The sequence below is a fragment of the Epinephelus fuscoguttatus genome, linkage group LG9 (assembly GCF_011397635.1).
Source record: "Epinephelus fuscoguttatus linkage group LG9, E.fuscoguttatus.final_Chr_v1".
In the NCBI taxonomy this organism is placed as follows: Eukaryota; Metazoa; Chordata; class Actinopteri; order Perciformes; family Serranidae; genus Epinephelus; species Epinephelus fuscoguttatus.
In genome coordinates this window covers 12,957,118-12,982,837 of record NC_064760.1, presented here as the reverse complement: position 1 = coordinate 12,982,837, position 25,720 = coordinate 12,957,118, and the positions used below count along the sequence as shown (strand labels likewise).

Genomic DNA, 25,720 nt, shown 5'->3' with positions numbered 1-25,720 from the left:
TTAAGGGCAGCAGAGGTGAAAAACAACAATGAGGAGGACAAGAAAAAGAAAATTACTGTAGTTTTGACATGGTCATCATCTCCGACCCACACAATTTAATCATTTTATCCATACATAGTTTTTAACCTTAAAAGCTAAATCCATGTCACCAGCTGCAATAGGAGAAGAAAGCTTTTAGGTTTTAAGTGTTTTCATGCATCACATATACTTGTTGTAGTATATACACAAGTATAGGTGGGACATGGTTCAAGGTCATCAGGCTCAGAGCTGACAGGTCGGAGGTCATCCTCAGACCAGCTTCTTGGCGATGAAGAAGTCTTTGAGTCGTTTAATCTGCCAGAAACCAACGGACAGCAGCACAGAGGTCTGCACCACAGCCCACCAGAGCACTTTACTGTTGGTGTCCTCACTGATCTGACGAAACACTTCCTCTTTCTCCTGAATGAGAGGAAAATGTAAAAGTTGAAGAAAAAAATCTGGAAAAATCTTTATATTTTGTAACAAAGGAAGACAACATGCCATACAGTATGGTTGAATTCAGTGCAGGCTTGCATGATTATCCTCACTAGCAGTAACAGCAGTAAATAGTGGTGACTCACACTCTGTGTAAACTAGCTTTGTATCATTCCCGTATACATCAGGTAGCACACCGCTCCTGCCTTTTCCTCTGAGCTCCCTGTTGTGTGTTTGACTCACATGTACTGTCATATCATGTTATGTTAGCAGACAGGACAATAAGATCCTTATTTACCCTCTGGTACTCCTGCTGCCTGGTGATGTACATCATTTGATCTATGAGGTGGCTGAGGCTGTTCTCCAGAGTCTCCAAGTTTTCTTTGGCCTTGTCTTTGCTAGGGTCAATGGCATGCTCTCCCATCTGAACATCCAAATGTAGCTTCTGTACAACACATTACAGCAGTTGAGGGTCATTTAAAAATAATACAATTTACAGATTTGACTGAGTGTTCAGTATAATATTTTAATACTGTATGTGTTTCTGCATTTTCCCTTCTTTCTCAAAATTAGCTTTCTGTTTGTGTCCATAGGTCTCACCAGCTTCTGTCCAGCAAAGACAGAAAACCTTGTGGAGTTGGTTTGGAAGCAGAGGAAGTGCTGACCAGAGGTATGAGCTGTGAAGGTGAATTTGGCAAATTTACCATAGCGTTTGGACATCAAAACCTAGAGGACAAGAAAGACACTGTTAGGCCAACATTTCTCCAGTTCTTGGTCAACAAAATGAAAAAGTGATTCCGTTACTTGTAGCTCTTTTTGGTCAGTTGAATGCCAAGAACCAGGAAGTGATGGGTTATTATGTGAAAATGAATCAGGTGTAACTGATAGATTCTCTCACTAAACTCCAGAAATTCTAGCCATTGTAGAAAATTCCAAGAAAAATTTGAAATGAAACTGAAGGATTGTGTTTTATATTGGGACCACATCAGCTGGGAAAAAGCAGTCGTGGAAAGTCGCTACTCTAATTACATTTACTCAATACTTACAAACGCAATTTTGACATTCTTGTACTTCACTTCAGCATTTTCATTTTGTGCTTCTTTATATTTTACTACATTTCTGAGGGAATTTTGTACTTTTTACCCCACTTCATTTATTTGACAACTGTACAATCTTCAGGTTATGATTTTACAAACAAAACATGATCAGCATTTAAAATATGATGATGTTGTAGCTTTAACTACCCAAAAGTGTATAAAACATTTAAAATTAGCTCCACCTCAACCAGCTATAACAATTAAGTACTGTTTCTATGTTAATGCATCAATAAAAAATAGTCCAGTAATATAATACTATAGCAGCCTGACTTATATACTTTTATTAAAGTTAGATTTTGAATCCAGGACGTTAACTTGTAATCATGTATTTCTACTCTGTGGTAGCAATCTTTTACTAAAGTGAATGATTTGAATAGCCTACTTCCACCACCACTGAGGCAAAAAGCTACGCTTGAGATGTGAGACTGATGTTCTTGTACAATAACAGAGATCCGATCTCATGGATCAAACCATGCCGCACTGATCTTAAGTGATGCTGTGTTAAATGCATTTCATCTTTGTTTGGGTTTGGTTTGAATGGGGAAACCAGTGAGCATATGTTTTAGTGAACCTGGCTTGGTGATAAACCTCTCCTGTGAGTGCAGTACCTCATGGTTTGGGTCTCTGACTGTCACAGTGACGCCGAGGTGAGGGGAGTGGGAGAGCGCCTTCAAATCCCAAGGCTCCAACAAGAAGTAACCTGAACGTAAGTCTCACATGAGTGCATTCACATACAGATTCACTGGTAGTAGCATTCAAGGTCATCATCAAGCTTGTAACATTTTTGATAAGAGTTAAATTAAGCACAAGCTCTGCATTTTATATTGGGATTTATTAAAATTAATAATATTTAGTGTGTATACATAATATAGTATTTTACTTCAAACAAATGTCAGCCAAGTGCACAATGTTTTCTGTTTTCATGGCTGTATGTGGTTGTTGAGGCACGGAGCAAATCGATATTCACAAACACTTTAACTTAATGGGCAGTTTGGAAGTCATAAATGGCTTTTGCACTTGCTGAACTAAGAGACACACTATCCTGGAGGTACATATTACTGTGTAATTCAGCAATCACGTGGCAATTTATGATACAGTTTTCCAAATCTAATTCCACATTCATTACCTCTGTTGAGATTGTAAACGACACTCAGGAGGAATATTCCCCTCTCCAGGACTCACCGTTGACCAGCATGTCTTCAGGAATCTCCTCTATGATGCATTTTTCCTCCTGTTCTCCAAGATCAAAATACATGGCTGCTGCCAACATCAGGTAACACTGGAGCAGAAAGGCAGTGCCTCGCAAACCCATTTTCTGTTAACAATGAGTTATTAATTTCAATACAATTGACAGTGACCAAAGTTTTGGCCTGAAATTCCAGTTGATTTTTTTTTTTTTTTTTTGTAGATCTGCAAATTCTGACGCAAGATTGTGGTATTTTTTCATCAACTATAGCTGTACACCCATGCTCTGTAGCCTATATTTAAAGTAGATGGCTGTGAGGGAGACAGTTTGGGTGTGAGAAACTAACAGGTGCTGCTTTGTGTGACAAGACATTCTGGTCATTTTGTGACTGGTTGAACTGGGAGCCAATAGCAAAGTTGCTAAGAATAATGATTGACTAAGACTGACCACTTGCTGCAGACACAGATAATCCAACAGGGTGCTTGGAAGATACTTTCTTTTGCAATTATACAGAAAATATTTACCAGTTAGGATAATAATGTAAGTGCTTTGGGACATGGAATTAAACATGTTGATGATAATATTGTGGTAGACTTCTTATGACTGTGAGCTGGCGACAGCTGTGGCTCGAGGCACCATGTTTTCCATTTGTCTGTCCGCCTGTCCATTCCATTCTTGTGAAAGCAATATCTGGAGAACACATTGAGGGAATTTGCTCAAATTTAGCACAAACCTCTAGTTGGTCCAAAAGATGAACTGATTTAGTTAGAATTTAGTGGTCAAGGCCAAGGTCACTGTAACCTCACAAAACACATTTTTGGCATTAACTTAAGAATTCATACATAAATAATGACAGAATTTGACATAAATGTCTAGTAGGATGAAATAATGACATTTTATATCCAAAAAGTCAAGGTCAACTTGACTGTGACATCATAATGTTCTGCAAAAACACTTTTCTGGACATCATTCAACAACTCCGGAACAGAAGGGGAGACATTTGGTTAGGAATTGTATTGGTAACACTTACCTTGAAACTGTGATGACTGTATTGATCTTCTGTGCTGGTGTGTTGAAGATGTGTGTGGTGCATCCATGTGTTAGAGTTTGTAGCTTCTTTGCAGCAACATCCATATTGGAAGCATTGTTTACTGTGATTGCTACATATGAGTCTGGACTGACATGGATGTAAACTATAACTTGACTAGTTGGTGGAGGAGTATAGCTGTGAGAACGTAATTCCAGTTCAGTCAGGAACACTTTAGTCAAAGAAAACTTAATTTCCATTTGCAGTATTTATTTGGAGGTATGGCTTTGTTCTGGGGCCTCTCGGGCCTTAGTGACAGTGATGGCCTCACCAGTGATGTGATTGGATCCAAATCTGTGTACTTCCATACTTCCTCGACCAACAGCTGATTAGCTTTGCCTTACACCCGCCTACACCGGAATTGCTGTTCCCCGAATTGTTGTCCATAGTACAACAGAAAAGGAAGTGTTCAGTGCATTGCAAGAAGAGTTTAAAGTGGCTATGATTCCATTTGATTCAGCTATATTGCAGAGCTGCAATGTCACTGTTACATGTAACACACGTGCCGCACCTATGGCAATGCCGTCATGTGGTCTGGATACCCCCGCCCGTTTCTATTACAAAACAAAAGACAAATGTTCCCAGACTCCCATTCCGAAGTAAGGGAGGCTGGTCACGCGAGACTACTCGGGTCTATGCAGAAAGCCTCTCTCCTGCGCCTATGTGGAAAGCATAAGGGCAGAGAGCAAACCTCCCTGCCCTTCCACGTGCAAGCAAGGAAAGCTTGAGGCAGAGAAAGTAAACCCGCCTGCCCTTCCATGCGCCTACATGGAAAGCCTAAGGCAGGGAAAGTAGCAGCAAAGACCCTCCAGTAACAGAACAGAGTAGCATCAATGACAAACAGAAATGACATTGATAAGTCAGACACAGCATGAAAAGGAGGAGCTGGGGTGGAGTCAGGTTGCAGAGTGGCTTGCAGAGGAAGCAGTTTCAATAGGGCGCCAAGATTGAGATTTGCAAATTGGTTGCATAGAAAGAAATCATGTGATCTATCAGCTGACTCCCTTCCATCAATCAGCTGCTCCATCAGTTGATTGGGTGTTTGAGATCAGCTGATGTAGCTGGGATGTGAGCTGAGCTTGACATCATGTCCTGCTTGAACTAATGCTATCTTCAATTTTGATGCTGCAGTAGACTTATTTTCACTATGGGGCCCAGTGTCTACTCTCCATTTACCACACTGAATCTAAAGTGATAGATGCAGAACTGTGCTCTGAGAGACAGATCACTAGCTATCAACAAGATGCAAGAAGAACATATCGACAAAAGTGTTTATCCGCTTTGGTTGTCCCTCCTGGGTGAGAATATGTACGAGCATACCAGACTGTAGTGTAATGATCGATGGTTAATCTTGATAAATTAGATTAATGCACTTCTCATCTGGTTTGCTGACTTATTTCTTATTTCTTTATAGTAAAATACGGTGTTCACCTTTTAACCTCTTAGGCAGTAATGATTACCAGTGTCACCGTGTCTGTTACTACAGTATGAAAGAGTTCAAACGTCTTTGGAAATTGAGTGGAAATTGTACTCCAGACCATTACATACAATAGCTGCCATGTGCTAACCTTAGATGAAGTCACTTATAAAGTAACCCCCCCCCCGCCTCCACGCACAGAATCAAGCCTTCTCATGTTCAGCATCTGCAAAAGTTGTTATTCCTCAAGTAAGCAAAGAATCAGATTTCCTTCTCCCACACGTCAGTAGTTTTACAGAAAGTGTGAATACTAAATCAATACGTTTGATACAGCTGGCTTAAGAATGGTAGATTCAGTCTTAAACTGCAGTGGATTTATATCATGTCTCTCTGTAGTTTATTTGAAACATTTTGTACTATCATTTAAGAGTCTGCAATTCACTGTGAACCAAATAGTGCTTCTTACCACTGAGTCAATTCATACAATATTTTCTTCTGCCATTTTCAAAACATTTTAAGTCGTGTTTTCCTGTGACAAGAGTTTTGATCTTGTTGTTTGTGTATTTTAAACATTGCTGAGTAGCAGAAAATATGCTCATTTTCACTTTTTCATGTATCCTGAGCATACCAAAACAAAATCCTAGAAACCTAGTTGGCATAGCAGTAAAATCCCTGGTCATGCATACATAGCGTAATGCACTCTTCATCATTTAGCACTGTATACTTGGCGTGTACTTCACACTTCTCTGTCTGAGTTAGCGGATGAAACTACTAAGGAAAGCCAGAAACTGGATCTGCTCCTGTTTCTCTGTCACAGTAATTTTCCAGGGAGCTCCCTCATTCACCAGATGTTCAGTTCTTATTGCTGTTCAGTCTGTCATCCGCAGTATGCTTTCTATGTTGCTTGGTGGAAAGGGAGGGGGGGGTCATTTTATCTGTTTTACATATTTACGCCAATATCGTTCACTGTTTTTTTTTTTTTTTTCGTTCTGTTTCAAATTGTGTTGTCATCATCCTTTCAAGAAAAAGAGGTCACTTTATGTGTAACTGGTGTCTGTTCTGCCTATTAAATGGTACCCCTGCTTTATAGTGGGATGCGCTGCACTGGACATCACAGCGTGAAGTGCGCTCTGCGAACTTCTAGGCCTTGTGAACTAAATCAACATTTGGTGAACTGTTTTAAATAGTTGGTGAGCACATTCATCAGTTTTATCACTGACACTTCATCAGCGTGAATCTTAGCCAACACCGGGGCTTGAACTCAGGTCATCCAGTTCAAATAAACAATTCTCTCTACACTCAATTTGATCCTCAAGCCCCGGCCTCAGTAATACGACCTCGGGAGCCCAGATGTGTGGTTCAGATTTGAAGGTGAAATTGCACTTAGCACAGGCACTGAAGACAGATTTGAATCAATATCATGGAAAACAATTTAACTCACAATTGTTGATGTAGTACCTTCCTTCAGTCTCTCTTTTTTTTAAATAAACACTTATCAGTAAGGTCACATGATCATAAGATGTATTTACACTTTATTGACCATAAGAAAACATACATTTTTTGTACATTTTTAGCATTTTTTACAAAAAAAAAAGAACTAATATCTCAATAACATAAAGGCATACAACTTATTACTTTCAGATTTGATATACTGTACACTACAGGTTAAAATCCTGTCAATAAATATATTCTTTGTCTTTAGGAGGGCAAACACAATGTGTACACATTATGTCTTAAATGCAGGGAGGACCTTTTATTCATTTCTGTCTGACTTGCTTTTTTGCATGCACTACTTAACTTCTGCCGATGGAACAATTGAGGCATCATGTTTTCCCCTGTGCTACAGCTTACATTATTTTGATCTTCTGTTAAGTATTTTTTGGATGTAGGGACTTCAGATCTTCAGTATCATTTATTTGGATTTCTTTGTAACTCTGCTTGACGAAAGCTGCGAGGAGTTTTAATCCACTGTGAGCAAACAAATGTTTATATTTCAGTTTTATTTCAGTTAAAGGCTGTGTTTAGAACAGCATTGTTCTGTTCCCCAGACAATTTTGATAATCTGCCAAAACTGAGTCGGTGTCTAATAGCGGTTTGCCAAACTACACCTCACTCGTGCTGTCAGATTTATCAATGTGACTTGAGGATGAGATTTCCTCTGCAGTTAAACACTCAGATAATCAAACAGTACATCAGTCATCTCCTTGGATGGCGTAGTCAGGGAGGAAATAAGGGAGTCATCATATTTATGCCTCATGTGAATACACCGCAGACCTCTTGTTGTTGTTTCTCCGCCTTCGTCCTTTCCTCCCTTTCCTGGACTTCCTCTCTTTCTTCTCCCTCCTCTCCTTGCGCTCTTTCTTCTCCCTCCTCTCCTGGCCTAGTCATAAACAGTTGTCGGGGAAGCACTTCCTCTCTTCCTCCAGCAGGGGGCAGGCTAATCCATTGTTGGCTGAGTGCATTATGATGTAGCGTGTGCGGTGCTGCACGCCTGAGTCTCCGCATTTGCCTTTGCACAAGCCCCAAGGAGACCACACTGACACCTCACAGTCCAGAGGGGTATCTGCAGTGAGAGGAGAGCATTATAATCACATTGACATTAAGGGTTAGTTTGTAAATTTGCACAGTTGTTGCTTGTCTGTTTGTAATTGGCAAATGGTTATAATTTGTGAGTTTCCTTTTATAGGTTTGAATGGAAAGGGGAGGGATGAGTCATAATAGGAGACATGACTGCTCTTTAACCCTTTTAAAACTGTAAAAAAAAAAAAAAGTGAATAAAATAATGAATAGGAACTAGAAGCAATGGTGGCATGCTGTGTGTGCAGCTCTTTATGAACCCATAGCTTCTCGTTATAAATTCTTGGCAGTGGTCGCGCTGCTGGAGTATAATTATAATTGAATTTTTTTTAACCTTCATTTATTGAGTGAGTTTGTGCTGACTGTGCTTGCTTTACATCAGTTTAGCCTCACAGTAAACAGTGCTACCACCTAATGAGTCAGCTGCAGCAGAAAGAGATTTAGAGCCTTGCTAAAAGGCACCTCAGCTGTACAGTAATACAGGGAAAGGGAGGTCATCTGTCATCTCATCTTATTTATTGCTTGCTTTCATTGTCCTTGACTTTTCTGGATAAATAGTTTTATTGGATGTTATATCATCCCAGAAATAATACTGTCATTTTGAGAGCATTTTATGCCATTCGTAGAACGATAATACCATAATAATGCAAGTACACCCTTGCAAAGAGAGGATGAACTTAACCAATTTAACCAGAAATGACTAGCTATATATCTCTCAGCTGTCTGTCAGCGCAGGGGCTGCATCCAAGTCTTAATGGTCGTGAAAACACTGCTGTTTATTCCAGCATCATGTTGGCAACATTCTGATGTAAACAGATTCGTAGTGTCATTCGATATACAGACATGACCTTGATCATTTTTGCTGACTTCAATAAGTCAATAATGTAATTACAGTGACAGGCCTATCCCCGTCTTCAACATGGTGAACTTGTCGGGCTACCTCAGCCAACCTTGCGTACAGCTGATTCGTATCACAGACTTATTTGTCGGTTAAGGAGTAAAGCAGAAGGATGGCAAGCGGCACGGAAGCTACATGGATGGACGGTCAGATGGAGGGATGGAACAAGAAAGTCATATCTGCCTTCACCTTGTGTGTCCATTAAGGACAGAGGGAAGGATGAGGTGGTACAGTGCTGTAAGAGGCAAATGTGATTTATCTTTTTTTGTATTTCACATACAATCCAGAGCAGGTGATTTCTAATCTGTAATGACGGTTGTGTCTCCAGGCATTAAAAAGATGGAGGGAGGTAAGGATGAACAGCCAGGGGTGGGATGGAGCATTGGGATCAAGGCAGGAAACCCCAACAGATTCCTGGCCCTTCTCTGTTGTTTGTTATTGTGTAGTCAGGGGAACGGACTTGTAGTCTATGATGCTGAGTCAAACATTTACAGTCACCCTGAACACTGAATTTGACGGCTGCGCTGTCAGCTCTATTGCCAGGCTGACACACTATCTGTTTCTTTATTCCTGCCCCCAAAACCCTTCCCTGGTCAAGTCATCTGTTAAGACTTTCTGTGGTAAATTGTGTTTTTATAAGAGGTTATTTTCCCCCTCCTTGGAGAGCATCAGTCACACAGGCAGGTTGTTTGAGTACTGCATTGTTGGCTTTACTTCTAGTTTGACACACTCTTCATCTATATTTTTCCAAGCTGCCTTCCTGTTCTTACTTGCAGTTGGGCCTTTTTGTTTTTCTTTTTTACTGTTACCACTAATCTCTACAACAGGGTGTCCTAAATTTTAACAGTCTGGGAACCAGCGTAAGTAAATCCAGCCTCACCCTATGGATCTAGGACTTCTTAAAATATACATGTCTGCATCCTATTTTGGGTCACGACCCAAGCGTTGCTGTACAGTTTCTATGTATAGTTTTCTTAAAATGCTGTTTAACTTTCTCAGTTTCTTGCCTTTAGAGTTTTCCACTGGATGCCAGATGTGCCCCTGGCATTTTCTGATTCCCTGCATTCACTTGGCTTCTCTTGTTTCAGGTTGAAAGTAATTGAGCTTGTGTGTGGCCTGTAATGGTTCCCAAATGCTTTCATTTGAGTCAGCAGAAGTCTTGAGACCCAAGCTCCTAGCATTGTGTGAAATCCTTCATCTGGTCTGACACAATTTAGAGCCTGTACACTTTATTTTCTTTTAAATGTATATATTGTTTGATCAGTGGGATTGCACTGGAGAGAGGCAGATAAGGACAGGAATGGTGATGCAGTCCCGTTGATTGTATAACCTTGTTGATTATATTGTGCTGGCTATGTATATATGCAAGTATTAGATATCTGATTTTATCTCAAACCTGTAAAATAATCATATTTTGCTATTGGACGTTCTGGCCTGGAACTCATGTGGAAAGCTCAGATCTTTTAAAGTAGGGTTGTATGAAGTCTTTTGTCTGTGTAGTACCGACTTTAAATGGCAGTCTGCACACCCCCATTATGGAGAAGCAGGCAGGAATACTACCACAGAAGCCAAGTAATGTACACCTACAGATGGGGGCAGCAGCAAAACGCATTTTATCCATCCTAAAAAAAGTGTTACCTAAAGATAATCAATATCAGTTTAAGTGTATGCTATACTGAGAATATTTTGACCACTTGACCTCGATGCAGACAGCTCTTTCTGACGGGGGAAGCTGCTAACGGCTTCAGTTCCCCATTTATGCTCTTGTCAAAGCCACCAGATCCATTGACAAAAAGGGTCATTTTAGCTCAATGAACACCGGAGTTGCTGGTCTACCCATACCTTGATTAGTTTGTAATTTTGTGTAGTTGTGTGACTTAAGTGAATCCAGACCAACTCTTTTAAACACCAAAGTCACACATCAATGCGAGCAAACTAACTGATCGAGGCAGTGGTAGACCAGCAACTCCTGTGTTCTGCAAGCTACAATTGCTTTTTTTGCCAATGGAGTCTGGAGTCTTCCCCATTGGAATTCACTGTATGACAGCAAAGTTAAGTGGCGAAAATAGTCTAGATATAGCATAAACTTAAACTAATATAGATTTTTTTAGGTGACTAAAATAAATCTTGTTGCTGATCTCTCCACAGCCGTACATTGCTTAGTTTCCATGTACGTCTTCCTGCCTGCTTCTGACCGCCATCTACCGTAGGTAAGATGCTGACAATGAATAAGTACCTTATACAGCCCCACTTCAAAAGATCCGAACCATCCTTTCAAAGGTACCTTGTGTAGACTTACTCTTCAACATACCAAGATTCAGCTAGTGCAAAATTTGTATTTATGATCTTTGAGTAATTACGATCTTCAGACTTACTTATGAGCGTGTCCTCGATCTCGTTCCCTGTTGGCAGTTGGTTGGATTGGGTGGGTTCGACAGGCAGGCTGATGATCTGATTGGTCTTCTTTACTTTGGTCAGCATTACCTTGGCGATGGGTGGCAAATGCTTCAGGCGGGGGTAGTAAAAGGAGTTAGCGGGGTGGCTAGGTGAGGAAGAAGTGATCTATGGAGGGGAAATGGACAAGGAATAAAAGTTTATAGCAACGTCCTGTTGTTAATGCTAAAGGAATACAGGATTTTTGGCAAATAAGATAATCTTGTGTTCAGTATTTAGGGTACTAAAAGCTCATCTAGGAAGGAACAACACAGTTGACAAAATGTCAACAATATGGCGGCTTCTTTACACACAAAAAGTGGTATAAAACAATGTGCTGGTCTTATCAAGCAATGTTGGGTTCATGTCCCTGTTTTCACGATCAGTGGTTTTTGGCTTTGGATTGATGGATGCTGCACTTGGCTCAGTCCGACCCACCTGTGTGATTTTATCCTGTGGGATGGTCTCAAAGTTTGGTGAAGAGAAGGTGAACCCGCTGTCAGTTCCTGCATCATATGGGAAAAGGTCAAGCGACACATTCTCTTTCCAGTGGTCCCCGTCACACAGGTCAATGCTCTCCACACCCACAAACCAGTCTGGGCTTGGAACGAGACGCACGATAAACGACAGCTGCAGATAGAGAGAAGGAAGCAGAGTGTGGGGTGGGAGATAGAGCATGGAGGGAGAGAAGGAGGTGGGCCAGAGTGAGAGTTGGAGATAAGGAGAGAGGCATGAGTGGGAAAGAGGATGGAAAAGGGTTGTTTTAGGACACTATATATATCATTTGGTCTCAGTGGTTGTCAGTTGATAACTCTTTAACCTAAGGTTGTGTCAGATGAGCAGTGGGTTAAAGCCACAATGATAGAAGTGGGTTATTCTGCTCTGAGTTGAAATTAGGGATGTCAGTGGTTAATATGGCTAATAATTGGTTAACTGCAGAGAATATGTTTGGTTGATTTGGACTCCCTTCAGTTTACTGCAGTGTGCACCACCTGGGTCTGGTGGGAACTAGGTAGCGCCGCCACTCATTTGGCGATTATTCCTAGTAATGCCGTCCTATCAGCGTTATTGTGGAAACATTGTGCCCACCGTCCTGTCTCCCCCCAGGTTGCTCCGGTGAGTAAGCAACCCAGTTTTGAGCTGCAAAACCCCATTGTTAACTCTGTTATCACTGTGACCTCAGTTAGCACCGATAGCAGGGCTAATGCTAGTTGCAAAGGGGTTGTGTGGCTCAAAATAAAGCTGAGGGTAGCGGTCAGAGAAAGTTTGTTGTAATACCGTTAAAGTATAAGACTATGAAAATACCTAATTAGAAAGACTACAAAAATTGCACAAGTGATGTCATAAGATAATGTCACATTTGTGTGTGGAACATAGGTAAGTTACTTAGCTAGCTGCTATTAGTGACGGATATCGTACAGAGAGAGATGTAGTTCACTGAGCAGTTTCTCACAATGCCAGATTATACTACAATAATCTGTGACTTTTTTGTTTTGCAAAATGATCTTTTAAATCATATGTGTATGGCTCAATTCAAATGGGATCAAAAAATGATTTGTCTCTCAACATTTAGTACCACACATATGAAAATGAGGTCCAACTGGGGACATCGTAAGGGTAGGGACTTTGCCTCTCTACAGTCTTTTTCTATTCCATTCATTCCTGCTGCTTACATTACCCACAATGCAAATCAACAGCTAAAACCTCAGATAAAGATTTATGTGTGTTACGCTAGTAACTGCTAATGTAGCCTGGAGCCGTTAGCCTGAAGCCAAAATGCTACAGAGGTCTGGTAAACTCACTTCTTTCTAACTCCACATGTCCAGATTCTTTTTCATTTTCAAACTTGTAGACTTCAGCACCATACGTAATCCAATAACTCACCCGCCTCCCTACACATGTGGTGTTACATAAGTACAAGAGTACAGTTCGTTTCGTATTGGTGAGCATCTTCTGTCTCCAACTGGCCTGTTTTCCTTTTCTCTCACCTCCAAACCACACTTTGGGCTCCCTCTTTCTGTCTCGTCTTGTGTCCAAGCCTAACATTGTGTTTGGGGAGATGTGTCCTCGAACTTTATGACCTACCCAGAGACTCATCAGATGGAAGTTTAATGGCAAACTCCTGCAAGTTTTTACATAATTTGAAGAGGCATAAATTAGGCTTGGTAAATTTGGGAACCGCTCTTTAGGGTGAAGCATTATGGAAAACAGTCTGGAGCTGGTTTTATTGTGGTGTTAAATGTTTTCCTTGAAAATATTAGGTAATTTTGGTGAGTTTACAACGTGGTCTTAGTTTTATGGTTCTGGTGATTGTTAGTCACATTGTTATGTTGGGATTATGTAACAACCTCAGTGGAAATAACTTAACAACAGAGTTCACAGGGGTAGGCACACTGCTGAGCTATGTAAAACACTGATTTGGGTGTTTAGCAGGAGTGAATGCACCCAAAATGTCCATTATATTGGTTTGTGGAGGTCAAAGTTGTACCAATTTGGAATTCTGTAAAGTGCAATAGATGTTTACAGTAGATAGTTGGGGCATAATTCTTACAAAGACTTTGAATTTCACTTCTAAATAATCTGTTTATAACACAGTCAAACTGGAAATCTGCATAATCTGTGCACTCAATTGTAGAGCTCTGTGTAGGGGCAGTAAAATATCATTAAACTTGATAAGAATGATGGCTAAAACTACTTACGAAGATAAGATAAAAACTATCCTTGGTCTTGGGAGTGCTATGATTGCCAACATTTTTTAGAAATAATCTGTCTGACCTAGGCAAGGGAAGCATCTCACCACATTGTTACCCATGTTCACCCATCAGAAAAAGACCTTTAACACACTTAATGTGCTGACCCAGATTGAAGGGAACCAGGTGTTGAGAGACTTACATAGGAGTGCCTGGCAAAGACCTCGAACTCAGTGTTCGTCTGGCCTGTGCCTCCCATAACAGCGGGAGCAGAGAGGACCCCATAAACGCTCTGGATGCGTTCGCCGGCCGCCTCGACTTCCTTCATGAGCGTCCAGGCCTCGCCTTTCTCTGCAAACTCCCTCACTCCATTGCTGGCAAACTCATTACGCTGCCACATGTGGTAGTCAGAGCTGTGGGTCACCCCTACGAGCAGGGAGTAGAGGAAAAGGAAGTCAGCTGTTGGAACAGGTAATAGCCTGCAGTCATCAGATTAACTGTATTAGTCAGTTTATATATACCGCTTTGCAAAAGGATGTAGAAAGAAGGTTGTCGTTTCTTGTTTGTCGATATTAATCAAGTTGTATAACTTAATATTTTGCAGTATATTAAGTGAAGTGTTGAGAGGATCAGTGACATTTAATGGGAAGAAACATCTGTCAGTATATTTTCTTCTTTCAAACAAACTTTGTATTTATGATATATCTCTCTGTATGTAGTTTTGCTACTGTTACTCATGCAGTCAGTTTACTTTCACACATCTGCTGCCAATACTGTGACCACCAGTTGGACACTGGCTTGCTGTGCGCTTACCAATGAGGTTTGACCACTGTGCAGGGGGGCGGTAGACAGGATACTGTTTAGGGAAAGCTGCCTGGGTCCACTTGCCGGAGAACGTTAGCCTGTACTGGGCAGTGTCTGGGGCTGTGCACATGGGGACGTCAGTAGGAACAGGCATGCAATGAACTCCTTGGCCCAGTGTCAGCATCATGACGATAAGGTGGTAGAGTGCCTCACAGATGGAGAGCATTTTCCTTGTGGTGTCCATGATAGTGAGGGCTGATGTCAGGTTGGATGAAGAACCTGAAGGAGGCGAGGGTGGACAAAGACAGGAGAAAAGTCAGTGGTTATATTTCTGTCAAGCTGAGTCATCCACCTGCAAATGTGCACAAGTGTGATTGCCAGATACTACAAACCTTTTAATGCTCTCTGCTTTGCTGTTGCAACACCGCCCTTTTATCAGCTGTTACCGCGAAAGTCTTTTTTCTAAGGATTCAACTAATTTTGTTTTGCCAAAAAGGATTTCGTCACTCTTTTTGCACACATTTTCTCTGTTCCTGTGCACCTTAAAGGCTTTACAACAGCCTGATTTACAGTTAGTTATCATTTGTCTCACTGATTTTGACAAGGACAATTGGTGAAAGGGCAAAGCGTCTGGCTGCAGCATCAGCGTCGAGTTTAACAAGTGGGCCATGTGAGTCAGAGGGAAAGATTTCTCACTTAAACCATCTCTGCTGTTTTTCCACTGTTTAGACTTGTAAACCAAATTAAGCTGTGTCGGCTTGGCAGGGGGAGATCTTGCATTACTTTAGATGCAAATGGTGAAAGTTTGGTTTGTGTCATTTCCATAGTTACAGCCTGGTGAGCTCCGCATTCCTGCCTCAAAGAATACAGATGTGCCAGCTGACTTTTCCGAGCTTTCATCATATCATCCTCAGCAGCTACATGGGACTCATCCTGCAACCTCACTGAACTCTTTCAGTGACTCCTGACTAGTTTGGGTGTTCTCTCTCAAGTCCTTTCCTTTTAACAGTGCATTTTAAAAACTCCTCTGTGAATATGAGTGATTAATGAAGAGTCATTGAGCTAAGTGTTCCCCTGTGTGTCATGCATTCATTTTAAATGAAGCACATTTTGCTTCTAAGAGGTAAACACATGAACAGCATACACATGGAGTGATATGCAGTTTTAGTTTATTGCTCAATCAAGCAGAGCACTTAATGTATAAATTTTGCTCAGCGCAAGTACTTAAATCTGTAGACTTACTATCCACAAGAAGTTTTGCTCTTAATCTAGTAGTCATTTTAATTTTGGGCATTTCATTGCAACACTGATTGCTCCAAAATGTAACACATTGCATGCATATAAAATCAGTAACATCCACACTTGCTTGTCATTTGTTGGCTTGCTCTGTCTGCATTTGTTTTCACTTAAATAAGATTGCATAAAAATTCCCCAGTTGCAGAAATAATTGCTAGTAATTATACATGCATGCTTAGTTTCCCTCTATAGTACAGCTGACATTAACTTAAGGATCTCTGTGCTGTGGCGACAGGATGAGGATGTGGTGCAGAAACTACTCACTGGTGTAGCTCAGGGTTCCAGATGAATGGAGGGCTGCAGCAGATGAGTGGAGAGGAGGGCTGCAGGTGAGGAGAAGAGGAGAGGAGAGCGATGGATGTGGCTGTCGAGAGGAGTGACTGCAAGCCTCCAAGTTCTCTTTCGCCTATTTATGTCTTCCAGGAGGTTCACCCCTCTCCCTCCTCTCCCACTTCCCCCTCCTTCCCCCTCCCGCTCCACTCCCCTCTTCAACTTCTCTTTCAATACTTTCTATCTGCTTGTCAGTGACTTCCCTGCCCCCCTCATGCCCTTTGACTTTGGCTCTTCCTCCTCCACTCTCCTCCTCCTCCTCTCTCTCCTATTCGTTTTAAGTAGCCTATTAACCGACTAATGTGTTCAGCAGTTCTGTATGCACTGCCAGGGGTCCTGTGCTGCTCTGCGGGTCGAGTGTCATTTCGCAGTGTGATGCTGTAGGTCTCTGTATCTACAAATGTGACTAATGAGGCTAATAATGTATTTCTAGAATTCTCTAAATGTCTGCTGGTCAGGTTTTTGAATTGCAGCTGAGCTGCTGAATCCAATCCCAGTACTGCTTTTTAACTCATGTAGGAGGTTATATTGCCTGTGTCACAGTCAATTTGCATAACTCCTTTGATGTGTTTTTCAGAGCCTCATAAAGTCAGACGAGGCAAAGCGTCATCTAAAAAAATATCGAGGAATGAGAGGCGTTAAGACACAAAGATACAATGTGTTTGATGGCACTTTGCCGGAGTATGGCAAGTTGCTTTTTTTCCAGGTGTGTAGTGAACTTGGATTCTTGTAGTACCTAATAAGTGATTTATTCCACTGACTTGCAAGTTGTGTGCACTTAAGCATTTTCCAAACTGCACCACAGAATTTTAGATTTCCCACCATCCCGTCAGTAATTCACTTCATTTAGTCAAGCTCGTAGAATTACACAGCTTCACACTGTGATGCAGTTACAGCTCTGATTATATATTATTTTTCTCATTGATTGATGTGCTGGTTATGTTTCTGATTAACCAAAATAACAAAAGATGCCTTTTAAAGTCTCCCAGGGCCTGAAGTAACATCTCAAAATTGCTTATTATGTCCAACCAATAGTCCAAATCCCAAGATTCTCAACTTACATTACATAAAACAGAGAAAAGCTGCAAAAAACTCAGATTGGGCAAGCTGGAACAAGCAAATCTAGTTGCCAGTACATGTTCTGTTGATAAATTACTCAACTAATTGCTTTACATCTAAACGCAGCCGCAGGAACACATTATTTGAAAACCTCCTCTCTAACTACATTAGAAATTCGACACTTAGTTCCCAAATAGTGCTGCACTCATAAACTGAATTGGGAAAATCAAAAGTTGGATAATGAGTTAAGTTGGATATCATGAGAACATGAATGAGACTTTGATCATTTCTTGCATCACAAAGGCTTTGATTCAGCTGCTGACTAAAGTATGACACTGAAGCTTTAGGATGTCGAGGCAGGTGTGTCTCTACAAAAAAGTCCTTACCTTGTACAGCTATAACCACAACAAAATTTAAAGACCTCACTTTTATATAATCAAATTGTAGCCACAGTGATGCATAATCAACAAGTTATCATCTTTTGAGTTGTAATTTCCAGCAGTCCTCACAAAGTTTCTACAAATAAACACAAGAAGGACTGTAAACAAACATCGCTACAAACATGAAGTGTTTGTGGTGGAAAACTCTGGTTCAGACTGGACATGAACAGACGATGCAGTGTCTCTCAGAACGTTTTACAGTGTGTGATGTGTGACTACCACACCTACAGGCAGCCATGATAACAGCTGCTGTTTCCTCCCGGATGCTGTGTTCTGTGCCTTTAATCTCTCAGCCAGGTTATATTGGGTTTGTGATGTGTGTCGAGGTCGGGGGTGCGGTGCTTGACTTACTGAACCTGGAGGTGGCAGGCAACAGTCCACACACTCACGTGCAAAAACAAATATGTGCCAGCATGCTGAATAAGCCCACATCTAATGATTTCCACATGGTCACGTTTCTTACAAACACAAACTAAGACAGACACACACAGACAGACCCGTTGAGCTCAATCAACCCCTCTCAATTTCCAGGGTTGATTCGTCAGACTTCAGAGTCCAGTCTGCTTTCAGTCAGTGGCATTTGAAAAGGGAAAGTTAACTCATCACTGCCCTCATACCTTGTGCACAATGAACAGTGCTGTACTGTATTTGGTTTCATCGAGGGTAGTAGAGCAAAATGAGAGAAGAGGCATGAGCTATGAGTGGGTGGCTTTGCTGCTTTACTGCTGGCTTCATTCATGAGGAGCATTCACAGGTACAACATGTACATGTTGTGTGCTTTAGCACATTGCATTATCACTGAATTCCAACATGCATAATTATATTATCACACCTTTAAAGGCAGCAAGGTGCCATATTCAGTAGAAAATCTACCCTTTATTTTCCTGCAGACATCCACACTGCTGCAATGTCCTGAATCAAGACCTTGAATTCCAGCCAACTTCTCGTTTATTGCTCTGTTGACCCTCGACCTTTGACTTGCTGAATTGTCCCATAGGGATCAATTAAGTTATCCTGAGTAGTTGTAATAGTATTAGGTATCTTAATGATGTTTAGATAGGTAGACCTGGCAGTAGACACAACAGTCTCCACTCAAGGTCCAGTTATACGCTGACGTTTACAGTGGTTATATTTTAACTTTACATTATTTTGAGCAAATTTAAGGAGTTTTCTGCCATGTTGACTTAAAAGTTGATCTTCACAGTTCAGTCTTGACCTTTTAAACATTGAATGGCAGAAGAATATCCGCTCAACGTCTACTTACTCACATGTACTGGAGCTGTTGTCTTTATCACAGAAACTTAACATCTTAAGGCTGGGCGATAAAATCTCAAAACGGGATTGCAATAAAATGTATGTCGATGACGATGATAAACTATAGCAGTTTTTACTCAATCTGGATAGACCTTGATCGATTCATCAGTGTGTCATGCAGCAGAAGTTAACAGACAGCTGCGTGTCATTGTTCACGTCCATTTTTCACGGCAAAGTTTTTGCTGAAGTGAGTGTACTAAGGTGAGGAGGAATTGAAAGTAGCGTGAACATAATGAGAAGAGGGGAAAATGAGTGGAAGTGAACAGCAAAGCATCAGTGAAGCTGAAGAAGAGCTCGCGTTATCCTCAAAAACTGACGAAATTGTGGATAAAAAGGCTACACAACGTCAATAATTTGGAAGTGGTTTGGCTACATGAAACCTGACAATGCACAGACAAAGACGGGAAACAAAACATATAAATACATACTGCATTAAGTCCACCAACAAGTGTTCAGCGGCCAAGCACTTCTGCTGCTGTGGGCAGTGCTAGCAGGGCTGCATCAAAACAGCAATCAATAATGTTTTCTCTTGCTGCCGTAACCCCGTATGAGAAGTGAACGAAAAGGAGCAAAGGCATAACAAATGCAGTGTCATACTTTCTAGCAAAAGACATGATGCCCATGAGCACCGTGGAGAAAGACGGGTTCAAGATATTAAAGTGTGAGACTGCAGATACAAGCTCCCAGGCAGGAAATATTTTTCTCAAATTGCTCTGCCCCAACTTTACGACGAGTGTCTTGGGAAGCTGGAAAATTATTGGTTTCTTCAGGTGTCAGACATTATCAGGATACTTTTCAAACTCGCAGCATTATCAAATTATACATTGTGATAAATATTGATTGATCAGTGGGGGGAAATTACAGTAATGATATCTTTTGCCATATCGTCCAGCGCTACTTCATCTGCAAGTCCATATTTATTTTATCTAATTTCCCTCACAGCGTAACTTCTTTCCATTCTGCAGCCTGAATATAGAAATATTTGATAGCTTACTGCCTGAATGTGTGAGAATATTGAATCTATACACTGAAGTCACACTTAAATACAGTTTTCTGCCTTTTTTTTTTTTTACCTGTCATTGTTTTAGAATTGTTGTTGATCCAGAAACAGATGTGACAGACTCTCTCAAACACATTCACTGATAGCTTGTGTCATTGCATTAATGCCAGGGTTAGGTATCAGTACTCAATACTTTGAAGGTATTGACAGAAAATAACCCAGCACAAAGTAGTATTGAAACAGTCCAACCAGTCAAAACAATAATATTTATACCCAGATCTAAAAAAAAAGTGTTCTTCGATTTAATGCAATGTGTGATTGGACTACTACCGCAGCAGCCCATACAGTCTGTGGTGAAATTGTGTGCGGTGATGTTAGAAAGTTTTGCTACACTACATGCTGATGGCATTTTACACAACTGAATGCTTCCATTCACTTGATGTGTATTGAGTGAGATAGAAAAAAAAAAAGATATAAATTAAGTACTCTGTTGGCAATGATAACGATAATGGTAGCAGTGTAATCCTTTGTAAACAATACCGTAACTATCGCCTCTTCTGTGTCTGTGCCAATAAACAGGTGAACAAAGAACAAAAGATGGCCTATTTATGCTTTATGTTTTCAGCATATGACTCAAAACGTACGTAACCAAGCAACACGTTTGAACCAGTCTGAGACGGCAGTATGTTTGTGTAGGAAAACGACCAGTCGTATATGCTGTTTAGGAGGAAGCTGTAAAACTCCGGGGAGAGGAGAGTCCAAGAGAATATAGGTCAGGAAACACCACGAGGGCCTCTGGCCAAAGAGGTGAGCCTGGCACGTGTCTGCTACAGCTGCAGTGGGAGTTGAGGATGTGGGTACATATTGAGCTGGGACGGTGGGAGTACTGTAGGCACACTATATGTTTCACAGGTAATAGTGATGTTGTGTGGAAAGATTAAATCTGTAAAGGATGAGATAAAAATAGAATTTACAAAATATCAGTACATACAGCATGATAAGACACACAAAAAACAAATTTTAGGCAATGATGCCATGATGCTGTAGTCCATAGCTATAATATTTTTGAACAAATAAATTACACATTTACTTTAATAAACAATAAGTACAAACAAGACAATTGATTATAATAAAACAACAATTTTGTGTGTTAGAATTTTAATTCTTAAGACAAAAACAAAAAAACAAGATCCAGGAGGTCTTAAAATGGTGCAGACAACCATGGTAAGAAAAACGAGACATCATGTCTTCAACTGAAATGATCTCATATATTTATATTTCATGCACAGGTTATCTAACAGACCAACATGTATCGACTCTAGCTGAAGAGCTAGAGTCGATAACACCTTTGAGATAATTTCACCTGATAGAATGGCTTGTTTTTCTCCCATCCGATCAACCATTAGAGCTAAACAGTGCTTCCTTCTTCCATTATAACCTGTAATTTTGAAGATTTGTATTATATCAAATCCCATTCTTAATGCTTTTTGTCACAAGATTACTGTGGAGTTTACAAAACAAATCTGTCTGGATATTGTCAGTTTATTGAAAGCTCTGTGAGTCTGGGGAGCAGCTTCCAGTCCTGTGTTTTCAACTTTGGTGATGAGTTGAGATTTAGTTTACATTTGGGTCACAGATTGTGCCTTCATCAGTTAAATGTTAAGGAACGTCTGATCATTGTTAGCGAGCTGATTTGGTGAAACATTGTGAAGTGTCCTGAGTAACCTCCATTTCCTGCGGTTTGTTGTATGCTGTCACTGGAACGTTCAGAGCCAGTACAATCTGATCCAAGTGTCTGTATTGGACATGACCTTTAGCAGAAGGAAAGTCTGTGCAAATGTTGGTTTCGTAGAGTGCTGCACATGGTCCGTCTTACATAATTGAAGAGTTGAATCAGCCAGTACAATACTTGCCCTTGGCTGCACCCACTAACCTCACCAGTGTTTCATATCAATAAAGGTTGTGAAACAGATGCAATCCTTTTTATATGCAGGCACAAACTTTCATTGCTAAGAATTATCCAAAAACTGATTTTCAAGCTGGAATTGACCTTGTTGCCAAGTAACATCATTGAACTTTCTAACAGAAACTGGAGGTAAGACTGAACACATTGATTTCAGTGACCGGATGAATGTCAAGATGCTGAAGGCCGCAGAGGGGCCAGCATATGTCAACCCAATGGACCGCAAAGCCTGTAAACAAAATACCTTCGTATGTTGTTGTTGGGGCCATGGCCAGCGTTGCTATGGTGACAGAATGAGGTCATTGTTTTGACTCTGTGGCCTCATTTAAGAGGTTTAGCACATCTGACCACAGTGAATCTGGAAATGCTGATAATCAAATGCGTGGACACGAAAGAGGTCAAATGGTGTGCATGACACACACACGCATACCCATTTTTAACACGCTGTGAGGACCACCTACTGGCAGCGTCCTGATGGGATACACTTTTTGTGAGGAGTTTAAAGACATTATTTTAACTAATTTATGAACCTTAAAGAAGTATTTCACTGCTGGAAAGATGGTCGTTTCATAACTAGGCTGTTCATGCAGTAGAAAGAAGCAAATGCTTTTGAAATTGATACTTTATGGGGCGTCGGTGGCTCTTTATGACCAGAGAAAACAGAAAATCTACAACTGCAAATGCTCCCAGTGGTAGTGTCTATTTGACACCATGGCGGACCGCTTGTAACAAATGATCTCATATTAGAGTTTAACAGTCAGTTAAAATAGGTTTCTGAAAACATATGAGGAGGTAAATAGACAACACAGTAACAGACTCTTCGTTTATATTTGATCAGCTGGTTAGTTTTATTGTTCGATCGCAGACGGACTCCGTTTCCACTATGCAGGAAACAACATGGTGCCTACTTCCTGTTTGCAAACTCCCTATTACAGCTAAACAGGGCACTAAGATATGCTTCTGAAAACATTTCAGGCTTGAAATAGGCAGTGCAGTAACATAATCTTGATTCATATTCGATCAGTACCATGTAGTTTTACCATTTGATCAGATTTTGGTCTGAGTTCAAGAGAGAGATTGAGAGAAGTGGGTCTGTCTCTTGACCTCCTTAAATACTTGGGTCTGTGGTGGCAGCATGGGTGGCAGGCAATGCAAAAATACTAGCTAGCTAACGTTACATCATCATTGCTGATTTGTGCATGACAGTAATGCATTTTGACATATTTCCATATTGCATTCCCCCTATTTGATAGCATCTAATACCCGAAATTTAGTCCAAAAAAGTCCAGCAGCAAAGTTGCTGCACTTGTTCACGCTTCTCTAATATCAGTGCAGACTGGCAGGGTAGTAGCATGATGATAGTGATAAAGCAGTGCTTTTTTTTTAATTTGATGACTTGTTTGATCTATTGATAGCATGAAACTTAAGTTGTGAACAAATTGTGAGCGACCTGAAAATCACAGAAGGCTACCTGTAGCCCACGTAAGAGAAATCACCACTGCAGAAGAAAACCTATTCGCAATGTCCAGCAACACTCATTGCATCTGTTTGTATAAATGCTAGCATACCAGTGACGTATCAGGGTCATCAACCGTCTTGAGGGTTTGTTCCATTTCAAAGGGGATATTTGTTTAACCACGGCCATTTTATATTTTATTACTGTGTTATGAGGGGCAAGGTGACACTCAAAATGAGGCGTAGGGGTAAAAATATGGAAAGGGATTGGGCCTGTGAGGCTGTGGGTTTGACTTACTGGCTTCATTTAAGAGGTTTAGCACAACTATCCACAGTGGATCTGGGAATACTAATAAACAGACACGCACATGTGGACACAAAAAGAGGTTGAGTCATGTGCATTAAAAACACACACACACACACACACACACACACACACACACGCAGTGAGTCACATAAAAGCTCACACAGTAAATAAAACAAAGAACACATCAGTCACATGTCATCCGTTATGAGTCATCAGCCACTTTCTCCCTGTCCCTCTTATTTTCTCATACAAAAACACACACACACACACACACACACACACACACACACACACACACACACACACACACACACACCTGGTCTTAGCATTCAATCTTTTTCACACTGTTCTCTCCCCTAACCTCCACTCAGCATGTCCCAGGGGCCTTGTTGGAGCAATAATCACCCCTGATTTCCGGGAATAATTTCCTCCACTGCGTGGGAGCAATCTGTGTGCATGTGTATTCATTTGCACATTTCAAAATTGTGTGTGTATTTGTGTGTGTGTATGTCCTCTAATGGAAGGTGCAGGTCAGAGCAGAAAGCAGGCCGATGGTGATGTTGTATATCTATGCAGCACATGGTTCACTCTGGCTGGAGCTTTGCTCATGTTTATGCTAGTTTAATGTTTCTGTGGTCACTGTTTTGCTTCTTTGGTCAGTGTTGAATGAATAGTTTGCACTTCCACTGTAAAGATACGGACGGTTTCACACATTTAGGGCTTGATATTGGCTTATTTTAATGTTGATTGTCCAGGAATTAGATCACGTAAACTGTCTGACCTGCCTGAACCCTGTGACGATACATTATCTGTGTCCTACCGTTCGACTCCACAGAAGCAGACTGCTGGTATTGTAACTGACTTTGCCGAATTTTTGTGCCATCAATCATCAAACCCACCACAGTCAGACACGCAAATATTAGATGTCGAGACCAAAGTGGTTTATATCTGAGAATTATGGATGAACAGCCCTGGTCCAGGGTATTAGATGACCGCAGAGTATTAAAACACAGTGCATATAAATTCAGCTTTAGGAAATCACAGCTGCTGAGGCCGCTGTTCTCACTCCCTCTCAGTCGTTCTTGCGTCTGTCATTAGGATTTGCTGAGCAGTTGGCACCTGGATTGCATTGTTAAGTTTCAGAAGAAAGGCCTTTAAAAGCTGCACAAAGCACATTTGCACATGGGCAACTCCAAATGGCAGTGAGGGGTCATATGGGGGAGACAGGCGCAAGATCTGATGGTGGTGAGTGAGCCATCACTGTCGTTTAGCTTTGAGTGGTCATAATCTCTGCCAGATTTCACTTTGGGAAATAGGCTACTGGAGCAGAAAGGCTACAAGTTAGCCCATTTCTCCTTATGCTTTAAGACTTTTTGGTTTTTCTTTGTCTTCAGAGAGCTTCAGCTGGGCCAGGAACTGAGCTAGTGTGGGACCCACTGAGACATCATATGATATATTGATAAAGTAAAGTTAGTCTAGAGTTTTCAAAGTCTAAAAACATATTCTTCTTTGCAAACCAGCTTGAGGTGCATGTGCCATCAGCTGGACTGGAGTGTGGAAGGAGAAATTATATCTTGTAACCAGAGCATGTGCATTAGGTGTGATTGCAATGCCTACAGTCTGGATGGTCACAAATTTTGGGCTGCACACGGTCGCCCACATAGGGTTCCCTCGCAGACTTGGGCTGATGATGACATTTACATACTGACCTAGTGTACCCTTATGGCCATGCAGATGTAATAAGTACCAACCTGGCTTTAATATTGACATGATTCAGTGAGTTATGCTGTGGGCTACAACTTGAGCCACATTTTAAGGAAACATTGTTTACATTTTTTGCATATTGGCACCATTAAAAGTACGCTAAATCAGCTATTAGCAGGTCCTGCTTTTAGTGTACCAATGGCCAAATTT

General features: G+C 41.0%; 3 protein-coding genes across 6 annotated transcripts in view; 1 reads left to right on the top strand and 2 right to left on the bottom strand.

Moving 5' to 3' along the window:
* Nucleotides 1-25,720, top strand: part of maea (macrophage erythroblast attacher, E3 ubiquitin ligase) — a 132,106-nt gene that overhangs the window by 1,245 nt on the left and 105,141 nt on the right. For all 4 annotated transcript variants that reach the window (XM_049585854.1, XM_049585853.1, XM_049585856.1 and 1 more), the window contains exons 2-4: nucleotides 1,047-1,123; nucleotides 2,188-2,256; nucleotides 2,726-2,823. In XM_049585854.1, coding sequence (XP_049441811.1) covers nucleotides 2,744-2,823 — 80 coding nt within the window. In that variant the 5' untranslated portion in view covers nucleotides 1,047-1,123; nucleotides 2,188-2,256; nucleotides 2,726-2,743. The remainder of the gene's footprint in view (nucleotides 1-1,046; nucleotides 1,124-2,187; nucleotides 2,257-2,725; nucleotides 2,824-25,720) is intronic.
* Nucleotides 289-2,745, bottom strand: si:ch211-255i20.3 (transmembrane emp24 domain-containing protein 11). The gene is made up of 5 exons (XM_049586785.1): nucleotides 2,733-2,745; nucleotides 2,159-2,250; nucleotides 1,054-1,179; nucleotides 752-898; nucleotides 289-438 (listed from the first exon to the last, which is right to left on the bottom strand). The coding sequence occupies exons 1-5, from the start codon at nucleotides 2,743-2,745 to the stop codon at nucleotides 289-291; spliced, it is 528 nt and encodes a 175-aa protein (XP_049442742.1).
* spon2b (spondin 2b, extracellular matrix protein) lies at nucleotides 7,226-16,380 on the bottom strand. Its single transcript, XM_049585859.1, has 6 exons — nucleotides 16,203-16,380; nucleotides 14,652-14,921; nucleotides 14,041-14,264; nucleotides 11,587-11,778; nucleotides 11,091-11,277; nucleotides 7,226-7,803 (listed from the first exon to the last, which is right to left on the bottom strand). Exons 2-6 carry the CDS (start codon nucleotides 14,884-14,886, stop codon nucleotides 7,625-7,627), a joined length of 1,017 nt encoding a protein of 338 aa, XP_049441816.1. The 5' UTR covers nucleotides 14,887-14,921; nucleotides 16,203-16,380; the 3' UTR covers nucleotides 7,226-7,624.

What these genes read in the sequence shown, in the direction of transcription:
- si:ch211-255i20.3 (XM_049586785.1), bottom strand. An exon ending in TCAGAGACCCAAACCATGAG is followed by an intron (nt 1,180 to 2,158) that starts GTACTGCACTCA and finishes CTTGTCCTCTAG; the next exon opens with GTTTTGATGTCCAAACGCTA. An exon ending in GGCAGCAGGAGTACCAGAGG is followed by an intron (nt 439 to 751) that starts GTAAATAAGGAT and finishes CCTCTCATTCAG; the next exon opens with GAGAAAGAGGAAGTGTTTCG.
- spon2b (XM_049585859.1), bottom strand. Translation starts at nt 14,886, where the DNA reads ATGGACACCACAAGGAAAATGCTCTCCATCTGTGAGGCACTCTACCAC. An exon ending in ACAGTGGTCAAACCTCATTG is followed by an intron (nt 14,265 to 14,651) that starts GTAAGCGCACAG and finishes CCCTGCTCGTAG; the next exon opens with GGGTGACCCACAGCTCTGAC. An exon ending in CACAGGATAAAATCACACAG is followed by an intron (nt 11,278 to 11,586) that starts GTGGGTCGGACT and finishes TCCCCTCCATAG; the next exon opens with ATCACTTCTTCCTCACCTAG.